At 36.1% G+C, this 10,749-nt stretch overlaps 1 protein-coding gene across 1 annotated transcript; it reads right to left on the reverse strand.

Moving 5' to 3' along the window:
- Window positions 1-83: 83 nt before the first annotated feature.
- On the reverse strand, window positions 84-2,793 carry LOC103138544 (claudin-19). Its single transcript, XM_007552778.2, has 3 exons — window positions 2,469-2,793; window positions 2,227-2,391; window positions 84-201 (listed from the first exon to the last, which is right to left on the reverse strand). The coding sequence occupies exons 1-3, from the start codon at window positions 2,668-2,670 to the stop codon at window positions 119-121; spliced, it is 450 nt and encodes a 149-aa protein (XP_007552840.1). The 5' UTR covers window positions 2,671-2,793; the 3' UTR covers window positions 84-118.
- Between the last annotated feature and the right edge of the window lie 7,956 nt (window positions 2,794-10,749).

Consider the following 10,749-nt stretch of genomic DNA (forward strand, 5'->3'; position numbering starts at 1 on the left):
CACACACACACACACACACACACACACACATTTAGGTGCACATCTGCTTATAAGCTGAGTGCCTTTGTTTGTGCTTTGTTTGTGTGTTCTGTGTGAGTCAGTCACTCTTCTCTTGTACTTACTTTTGGAGTCGATGTGCCTTTTCGTTGACCTCAACCATCCTACTGACGTACCAGGAGGTAACAATGATGGTCAAGATACCTGAGTTAAGCAAAATATTGTTAAAAAGTGTCATCTGCAGTCATGTATGTGCTTAATTTGTTCATGATTAAGATAAAATACAAGGAAAACATAAAGAAAACAAAAACAAGCCCCTTGCTGCTCAATGTGTTTAAATTGATGGGATGCATTTGAAAACAAAATTTAGGAGCTTTTGAATTTATTAATCACGATTATCATTTTTTCCATTTAAACCATCTATGACTGAATAGATAAACAGATATATAAGATTTATACTGAGATGAAAACAATATTCTTCAACTTGACTTTAGGAAGATAATAATTGTTCGTCATAATTGCACAAATCTAGACACAGTTCCATTTAAAATATCTAAATAAGCAAGTAAACCAGCATTTTTAAACTTCACAGTGTTCTAAGTTAAATTACTATGTGAAGACAAAAAAGGTCAATAAATCTATATTTTACATAAACATTATTTAAGCCATGTAGTTCAGTAATTGAAGTATTTAGCCTCAGCACCGCTATTAAACTTTAAACACTTTTCACTGCAGAACACTCTCAGGATGGCTGCGTTTCTACTTTGTTCTTCTCTAGTTAATAATATTTTACTCTGGTTTTATTTACATTTCCATACTTAATTAAGAGGTTTTCATTTATGTCGTTTTGTTCCTGTCTTTTATCGCTACTAATAAAAGGCAGCAGCGATTAAATGGCCCCAGACCATGGAAAACAAGGTTAAAAGCAGAAAAACATTTTGGATTGAAAGCATGCTAATGGAGCGACAGTGACTGGGTGTGAGCGCATGTTCAGCATTTTCCTCTCTCACCTTGTTGGGATTTTCAGGGCATCAAAGATATTTCTGATTTTAGCTTTTAAATGTCAACATACTGTAGTAACTACTACCTTTGGTTTACTCTAAAAAAATGCTGTTCGACTTTCCTTACACTCACGGTGTCCCTGTGTTGTGATCTATTAAATGTCCCGCATTCATTTGCAACATCTAATATCATTTAAAGACTAGTAATACATATGTTTACATTGAACCATCTTTAACTAGGATGATGCATGAACCACCCACATTAGAAGAAAATAAAAACACTGCTTGACTTGTTTTCAAAAATCCTGATAATTTCCTGTTTGTAATATCTTATGTTGTTATGTAATTAAATATTTGGTCACAAAACAAAAAAGTAGTGTTTTTCACAAAAGAGCAGTGATGTCTCTTGCATGAATGATGCTTTGGGCAACCACATCTTTGAGGAGCATCTCACACTCCTCCACACACAACCAAACACAAACATAGTTCCCTGATAGTCTGATGTGCAAAAGAAACAGTTTTCAAATAACTTAGCAGATACATTAAGAACTAAATGAACAAGGATCTAAAATCCATACATATCAGATTACATTTAAGTCTCTGTTTATTGCTGAATACCCAAGTTCAAGTTTAATCAGTCTAGTGCTGCATATTAGACACTAAAGTCAGTTTGGACAGCAGCAGTATTAAAGCCATAATTTCATATAGTGCACAGCACCAAAGAGCATCCACCCACCATCCACTGCAAATATAAGCTACTTTATAAATTTTATTCACATTCAGTGCTGTAATTGGGCCTTCTGACCTAAGTCTATGCCACCCTGATCACGGAGTCATCTTATCCATTTCAAAAACCTCCATTACACAGAATAAGCAAATTAACAGCAACTAACATATTCAATATTTACCAGTAAAAAGCTGCAACTACTGACCACTGGTGTAAATTAATTACTTATTATCAAGTTGCCATTATTAAATGATAACCTCAGATCATATTTCCAAGGACGTTTGAAAAATAATAACTGACAAAGAAAGGCACCGACCAGCGAAGTACAATATCACCACCTTCCTAAAATAATGGCTTAAATAATATTTTATTTGCCAAAATGATTTTGACAAAAAATTTAAAAAATCACTACATTTTTTCCTTCCAATAGATTTTTTTTTCTTAGGCAGATGACGATATATTTATTTAAATAAACAAGATATTCAGTCATGTCATTCCTACCAGCGAGTATGAACAGCCCTCCTCCGCAGACAGCTGCTTTGACTTTGCTCTGTGGCATGGCATCCATGAAGCGAGTGCACTTCATTCCCAGTATGGAGACAATCAGCGCCATGGCGGAGAGGAAGAGGCTGACCAGAATCAGTGCTCTAGTGACCTGGACCTCAACTGCAGGATCACAAAGCAGAAAGCTTAAAGCAGGTTACTTTGAGTGGAACATCTCATAGATAAGCGCTGAAACTTACTTGGGAGCTTCAGTAGATACTTGTAATTTTCGCAGGTGGCCCTCTCGGAGGTGCCGCTGCAGGACATCCACAGACCGTCATAGGTGCGGTGTTTTGCTTGACTCTCCTTTCCCCACTCGACCATGAAAGTAGCGGCAATAGTAGCAGAGACTCCAACTAAGGAGAGGAGAAAACCAACGATCTGCAGTCCAGAGCTGGCCATGCTGTCCAGGTAAAAGCGCAGCGGGTGACTTCAACAATCGGATAAATGTTAAAAGTAAAGTCAGTGGTGACTTATTGACCGCTGCGTCTGCCTCCTAAAAGACGCTCTAATTGCTGCGCTCAGTGGACGCCTCTATTTAAAGCCCCGGACTCGTGACGCATAAGGGGCTCATACTGTGCTGCTGATTGGGGGTGTAAATATGTCACCCGGAAGTCTTATCAAATAAAGTGATGGATGATGTGGAAAATGCGCAGACGCTATTGAATATTCACTTGTAAGTTTATTCAGTGTGACTGCAAATAAAGAAGTTAAAAGGAAAACCACGGTAAAGACAGGAACTGTACGAAAAGTGTAATAACATTAATGAGCAGTCCATACATATTAATGCCCAAATGCAAAACAAATTAAAAGTAAAATAATGCTCGTTTTAAATGTGGTAAAGTGAACATGTGCTCCTGGCACAATTTAAACAACTGAACTGAATTCTGTTTCTGAACATATTTGTTCCAAAATTGAGGAGCATAAACACTAAATGGCTTTTCTCACTTCTACAAATTTGTTCCCTAAAATTATCCTTCAAAAACAGGAAGCAAGGCTTTGTCTGATGTTAATATTTACAGGTTTGAATAAAAAGCAACCGATAGGATAGGTTTGTGAAATACTCGTCTCCACTGTGTAATTAGTCACCAATTCTTACCCTGAATTTTATCCAAAAACAACGACTTTTGTCTCATCTGCACTAAGGAGCTTCTGACTAGTCCACTCACTGGCCTTATGCACACACTTACTCATCGGCTGCATGGGAATTAAGTCACTTCAAAGTTCAAAGCTAAGTTCAAATCTATAAAGTTTCATGTCATCAGCAAAGATTTGGCAACACATGTTTTGATTTTCCAAACCACTAAAAGTCACCCGAGAATGAGGCCTTGTAGAACCTCAAATGTGATTTTTATTTGCTCAAATTTAGAATTACCAAATGAAACTAAATAGTTATGCTCTTCTTTTGTCTATCAACCAGTCAGTCTTATAACCAGCTGTATCATAAGCAGAGTCTGGGAAATAAAATAAATAACAACTATAAATGTTCTTTCTGCTACAGATGAGAATTAGCTTCAGTAACAACTCGTATGCGAGTTACCCTGCCTACATCACACATGTAGCTTTTTTAGGGCTAAATGATGTATTGTTTTGAGAGGTTTCTCTGCATGGTGGACCTATAGACGTGTCCTTAGATCTTACAGGTAAATCCTCCGAAGCAAAACACCTGTTGAAAAACATAGGAGATTTTTAGCTGTTATCACTTTCTGAGTTCTCATGACCACATTAGAGGAATGATGATAATCTAGAGCAGAAATTACAGGATTCTCCAAAGTAATACCATATTTTTAGTTTTTCCTATTAAAGTTTTGGCTAAAAGCTTCTATTGGTGTAGGGAATGAAATCAGTTTGTAGTTTCAGACTTTGCTATTCCTCCCTTTCTTTCATGAAAAGCCATTGGTAGCTATAAGTACTGAGTCTACAAAGTCATAAAATTCAATTCATTTTAAGTTGAAAAACAATTATAGCTGCTCTTTTGCAAAAAAAAAAAAAAAAAAAAAGTAGAATTTGTTTGTAGTTTACAGGATTTCCATCAGACTTCTACACAATTGGTCCAATAAGGAATGATCAGTGAATTGTATTATAACAACCCCATCAATATCAGTCAACACATCAAAAAGGAATCTCTTTATTGCTAAATACCACCATATCTTTTTTCAACATTCATTCATAATTTATTTACATTCAATCATATTTTTATGATACTCAAATCATGTTTAACTACATCTCAATCAAATCCTCTGCAATCTAATCCAGGCAACAAAACCTAACTTGAAAAATCTAGGAGATCATTTTTTAGGACGCCATTTTTCTGGAACAACACACCAAATAGCTTCTAACGACCTGCTTCTGTCAGCTACGCAACATCAACAAACTCTGAACAATCGGGTCCAGAAATGAGCTTGAGATGTTGCTTCATGCTTTTGTTTCATCACATTTCGACCGCTGCGATAGCCTGTTAAAGTGTCCAGAACGAAAAAGGAGTTGCTCCGTTTGCAGCTGGAACAAAACTCTGCTGGTTTGTGTCAGCTCCAGATGCGCGCTAACAGAAGAGCCCACATCACCCTTGATTTAAAATGTATTCTCTGACTCCCTGTAGCGCATCGTATGATAAAATCCTGGTTTTGAAATTCAGTTCACAACATGGGCAGCCTGTAATTTTCATTCAGTCTCACTCTTCAGCCCTGATGTTATGATGTGCTTCATAAATGTTCCTTCAACTGTTTTTTTTTTTTTTTTTTTTTGCTGCAAAACACTTTAAAGCTCCTGTCTGTGGAAGGTGCTTTAAAAAGAATTTCTTATTTGCTTTTACCACTTTGTAAACGTCACATTCACTGAAATTACTTCTTAGCATACCAACATCCAAAAATGGCGTAAACGATATCCATTAAGCTTAATCAGAGATATCTTTATCAGTGTAATCTCTTTATGTATCTTTTCTAGAAAGCACGCTGCCCAACGCTAAATGGAAAGCTGTCCAAGAGGAGACATTTCACCCAAATAGCTGAAGAAGGTTAACGACCTTAATTGTAATTCCTCTTTAGTGCAATCCACAGCAGCAAGCTTGTGTTTATACAAGAGAAGTCTTCATTTTTTCCAATGGTTATCTGATTATTTGACCGTATTTGGTGAGGAGGATGCCAGTTTGTAAACAATTGTATGTGGTTCGTAGATTGTAATCATTCTCCACCCTTTCCTGAAATTATTCCCCATCAAAACATTTATTTTTTTTCTGTTGCCGTGCTTCATCTGCAGCTTTTCTCTAAAATTATTGATCATTCTCAACACCACCATTGTTAGACGAGGTTTCCCTGCAGGTCAAAGTTTTTTGTTGTTGTTTTTTTTCCCCCTCTGCTGTACGACTGCAGTCAGCAGACTTTACCAAGACAATATCAGGAAATCTGCTGTGTGTATTATGTGTTGGAAATGTGTGTTTAAAACTCGTCAAATCCAGGAAGGAGGCTTTACGATCACTGAACAGGTGTAACTATGTTTTCAGAATCATTTTAAAGAAAGATGCCTCATATTATGTCGGTAAATTGTCCACCTATGTGTGTGTTTCTTTATTTTCTAGTGTTACAGTTATATGGAAGCTGATTCACATCATTGGAGGTTTTACTTAGTGTTCAAAAACCTGAAAACAAGAATTTATCATGTTAGTACGTGTTTAATCAGCATAAGACGTAAATTGTGAGATTTAGCAGGTGTTAATTGAAGTGTTTACAATACTTAAAAAAATAAGTAGAAAAAAAACAAATTTTAAAAAAATATTTGTCTGTTTTTAAGACTTAAAAGAGTTGAATACTGAAATATGTTCAGTTTTAGGCCTCATGACACAATCCTCTTTTCATGCATTCCCATCTTCAGGGCTCGGACTCATAATACTTTATCTCCCAACTGTTAAGGAGTTGGGAGATAAAGTAAGTAATAAAAGTCAGCTGGATTAACAATGAGTAGATTGAATTTGTGGACACCCAGGAATGTACAGTTTCTTTGCTAAAGTTTGATGTTAGCACAGATCAGATTATGACGCAGTTCAACAATAAAATTACTTATTGAGGAGGTTTAGTGCAGCATTTAATCACATTTTAATGCCAGAAAACGTGAAATATCAACATACAGCCATCCCATTGTTCATCACTGCAATGAAATGATTGATGCCTCAGGTTTGAAGGGAACATGTCCAGATAACGTGTTTCAGCTCCTTCCGCAGATGTTCAATAGGATTTATATCAGGGCTCATAGCCAGATGCAGCAAAACAACCCCAGAACATAACTGAGCATCAGTAGAGGGATTTAATGAAGTACAAGTACCTCATTACTGTTCGTACATTTTTATGTATCTGTACTTTACATGCGTACATTTGAAATTCTGATGCATAAACACAATAAAAACATGCTTTATCTGCAGCATTGTTCATTAAAATGGCACATTACTGATGTATTAAAATTAAATATGAGAGGTACACTTAATGATATTGCTTTATCCATTAGGTAATACTTTCAACAAGCACTTTTACTTTTAACTGTATTTTTAGAAGCCAGTACTCTCTTACTTTTACTCAAATAAAACTGTTAATGTGGTACTTTTACTTTTACAATAAACTTAAGTGAAAGTTTATTGTACTTTCACTTAAGTACATTGTTTGAGTGCTTTTTTCCAGCACTGCCAAGCATCATCCCTGTCTCACAGTAAGGACAGTGTTGGTTTTTGGTTTTCGTCATTTTTGTGTCAGTGAATGTCACTTTCGAAAAGCACAATTTATTTTCTGTTTGTTTTCCTGCTAGGAAGTGACTGGGCACAGTGTAATTCACGTTCCGTAAACATAATTAGAAGTTGGTATGCCTGCTGATGATCAGCAATGCACGATACAACCGTTGTACTGTAGAAATGATAACAATTTTGGCCAATGATGGAGTCTACAGAACACCAGACACACTATAAGAATAATAATGTAACCTGGAAAGTGCGTGGAAGTTAGAAAATACAAGGAATTTGTTTTACCACCTTAAAACGAAGCAATGCAGCTGAATACAAGTTCCAGTCACAACAGAAAAGGCAGGATTTGACGCAGACATCCATTAAATTAAAGTTATTGTGTTTCTATATTGACATACATTTTTCATTTAAGTTTGATTTAACCAGATAGTCATCATTGAGATAGCTTCATTTTTTTGCTCTGTTTCATCAGCCTGTCACACCACAAGAAATCATAAAAACAAGACATGTCTGGTAAAGTAGGCTCAAGGATCATTCCTCAGTCTAAAGGACTTAAAGAAACCATGAGAAACAAAGTCAAAGACATCCAGCAATATGAAAAAGGATCTCAAAGCCATTTGTGAGGCTTTGGGACTACAACGAACCACAGTCAGTACCATTTTTCATAAATGGCAAAACTGAAACAGTGCTAAAGCATCCCAGGCTTCTCTATCCTACCACAATCACACAGCCCAACCAGAAGAACTCAGACCGACATCTAATGCACAGCGGACCTCAATTGTCTGAGTTAATGTCTGTGGTCATGATTCAGCAAAACACACAGAGGAGAGGTCATTTTCCATGTAATATATTCCACTTCCTGCAAGGCTGTACTGTTGGTACTGTAGATAATCTTTACATGCAGTAAATCCTCCTACCCCAATTTCAGTGTCTCTATGAATATCTTATCCAAAAAAAATCATTTTGTCTCTTTTTCTGGAGATGTAAATAAGTATGCCACCAGATTGCAATAAAACAAGCCTATTTAAAAGCAACACCTGTTGAATGATGACACACACTGCTGTGTGCCATCTTGAATCATTGCAGGAGTTTATTATTAGCAGCTAAATTAGATGTTTTCCTTCCCCTTCCAGTATCTAAAGATAGTTATAAAACCCTTACTTTCCTAAATCCTAAAAAAAGACAATCAACTGAAAAGTTCTTAGTTGCTCAATAGTTGTATCACTGTTATGATGCTGTGAGTCAATTAGGAATTTAACTTTATATTGTGAAACATTTCCCATTATAGACAAAATGTACCTGATCATGTTGCCTGGTCAGCAGTTACACCCACTAGATTACGTGGTTTAGCGTCAGAGGATGTTGGGGGAAATGATGCTGCAAAAATAATCCAGAACATGGGAGTCAATGCTGTTTCAGCCAATAACAAAGCTCTTTTTCTGTTCATTAAATAAGAAAACTTAAGACTCCATATATGATCAAAGTGAAAATTAAACTGAAGTTTTAGCATTGAGTTTTGCTAGACCAAATCAAAAACAGTTTAACAAAGGAAAATAAAATACAAAATCACTGATTTTGATGGCAAAATAGCAACCTTTCTTTAAATTATATCTTGAGTTTTAGCTTCAAAGAAAATAACTGAAAGGTGTCACTTAAAAAGTGTTTCGGCTAGTCTGCAAAAATGAAGTGCAAGTAATGTGCTGCTTTAAAAAAAATAATAACAAAACATTAATACTTTTTGGTACATGCCCAAAATAATGGAAAGAGATTCTCTTCCCGTAGGATCACAAGACATTTCTCCAAAAGAAGGTCTCTGTCTCTGAGGACATTTTTGTAGTGAAGGCTTCTTCTTCTCTTTGTGTCTTTTAGCTCATGTTGGTACAGAACTCGTTTCTCTGTAGATAATGACAACCTCTTGCAATCTCAGTCAGCATGTTCACTATTGTTTTGTTTATTTGTTAGATTTTTATGCCTTTGTTTTTGCTTTTGACCTCTCTGGGACACAAACCCCATCACCTTCCCACACACCTTAATGCTGTGTGGGAAGGTGTCACGTGCTGTTTGCACTTGCATTTAATTGTTTTAACAGATGAAAGTGACTCCTCAGGCATCTGGGTATGGTAACCAAAGATGAACCTGACATGAGGTCGTCCACATACCCTTTCCTGACATTTGCCCTTACTTCTTTTGATTTTCCTCGAATGACGCACGAGGAAGCAGCGTGTTTGAGGTGTTGTCTTAAATTACATTCACAGGTGTGCTGCCTCCACTTCACTCAAAGGTTGTGATTTAACCTATCAGAAACTTGCAAAGCCATGACATCACATCTGGGCTTTGCCAAACTGTTTAAAGCAATAGTAGTTGTAAATCATGAAAAATGTGAGAAGAAAATAAAATAGGACAGCTTGATTTAACAAAAAAAGTTACATGTTTTTTTTGTTGTTTTTTTACTATGAACATCTATCAAATTCAACAAAATAGGATGTTTAGATTATTACTTTCTCTTTTAAGAACTGAAATATGTTGCAGTCAGTGTTTCTGTTTGCAAATTGTTCATAAAGCTGTAAACAAAAGTAATAAAAAAACAAAATTATTAGTTATTTTATGTAAAGACACACACCCATCTGAAAGAAAAATCTCTGTAATTGAATCCAATTATTGCTCTAAATAAAGCTAAATGCTGTAGGTCTCATCAAAATCAGGCTCAAATCCTTAAATTAACCATTATTTTGTGATAAACAAGAAACACAACCATAATGACAGTAAGGCAAGGTAATTTTATTTACATAGCACATTTTCAGCAACAAGGCAGTTCAATTACAAGGAAATACAAACAAAACAACAAACCAAGGGAAAGACAAAAGGTATAAAAGTATAAAACTACATATCGGTTCTCCATGTTTAATAAGAATAAGTAGTCTGTCATTTATAAACTGGTGGAGGTTTCTCTGGATTCTTGTTCTGTTAAAGCTAGATGTTGGTTCTCCATGTTTGGCAAGATTAGCAAAAGGAACTAAATGTTGATGAAGAACTTAGCATGTCATGACTAAAGTTTCTTCAAGGATTATGTAGAAGAGGTACACAGGTGTGAAATGATTGTGCCTTGTGATGAATGTTTTCCCCTGAAACATTCCACGGCCAGTGGCTCGATGTAACAGGCAGCTTTAATATAGCAGACGTACAATAAGCTCCATTCTGTAAAATTTCTACTGTATTTCATTTGGACTCTTGGACGTTGTGAATGGGAGTCTTCTTTATTCCTCTGAACTGGTCCTTGCAGGACTTCCTATCAGTGGTGTCTCATGCGTCATTGTGAGCACTATCACAAAGAGAGCAAGTGGACGTCTGGGAGGAACTTCAGCTGCATTGTAGCTCAGTTCTGGGAACAGGAGCAAACCATCTGAGTTAATTACATGTATATATGGCATATAGGGCATATAGTGGAACTAAGCAGTGAGTTCAAGCTGTGTGCCTTCCTGTTTATCTATTGTGTGTTTTACAAAGAAATATGACTTCACTACAAATGTTAAAGTGTCCATCAGCTAGAAGTTAAACAACTTTTTTTTTTCACAAAGGTTACTGAAAAACATAAATAAACATGAGTCGATCCACATACCAGAGAATTATCTGAAGTAGATGCACATATTGTGCAAACACATCAAATTTAAGAATGACACGCCATCTAGTGGCTTGTCCAAAAACTGTCTGTGGCAGGACTGAGCAGGTTGAGATACCTGGCAGAAAACTTTATTTATTTAAGC

The sequence above is a fragment of the Poecilia formosa genome, unplaced genomic scaffold (genome assembly GCF_000485575.1).
Source record: "Poecilia formosa unplaced genomic scaffold, Poecilia_formosa-5.1.2 Scaffold52, whole genome shotgun sequence".
NCBI lineage: Eukaryota > Metazoa > Chordata > Actinopteri > Cyprinodontiformes > Poeciliidae > Poecilia > Poecilia formosa.

What these genes read in the sequence shown, in the direction of transcription:
- LOC103138544 (XM_007552778.2), bottom strand. Translation starts at nt 2,670, where the DNA reads ATGGCCAGCTCTGGACTGCAGATCGTTGGTTTTCTCCTCTCCTTAGTT. An exon ending in GTATCTACTGAAGCTCCCAA is followed by an intron (nt 2,392 to 2,468) that starts GTAAGTTTCAGC and finishes GTGATCCTGCAG; the next exon opens with TTGAGGTCCAGGTCACTAGA. An exon ending in AGGGCTGTTCATACTCGCTG is followed by an intron (nt 202 to 2,226) that starts GTAGGAATGACA and finishes TGCTTAACTCAG; the next exon opens with GTATCTTGACCATCATTGTT.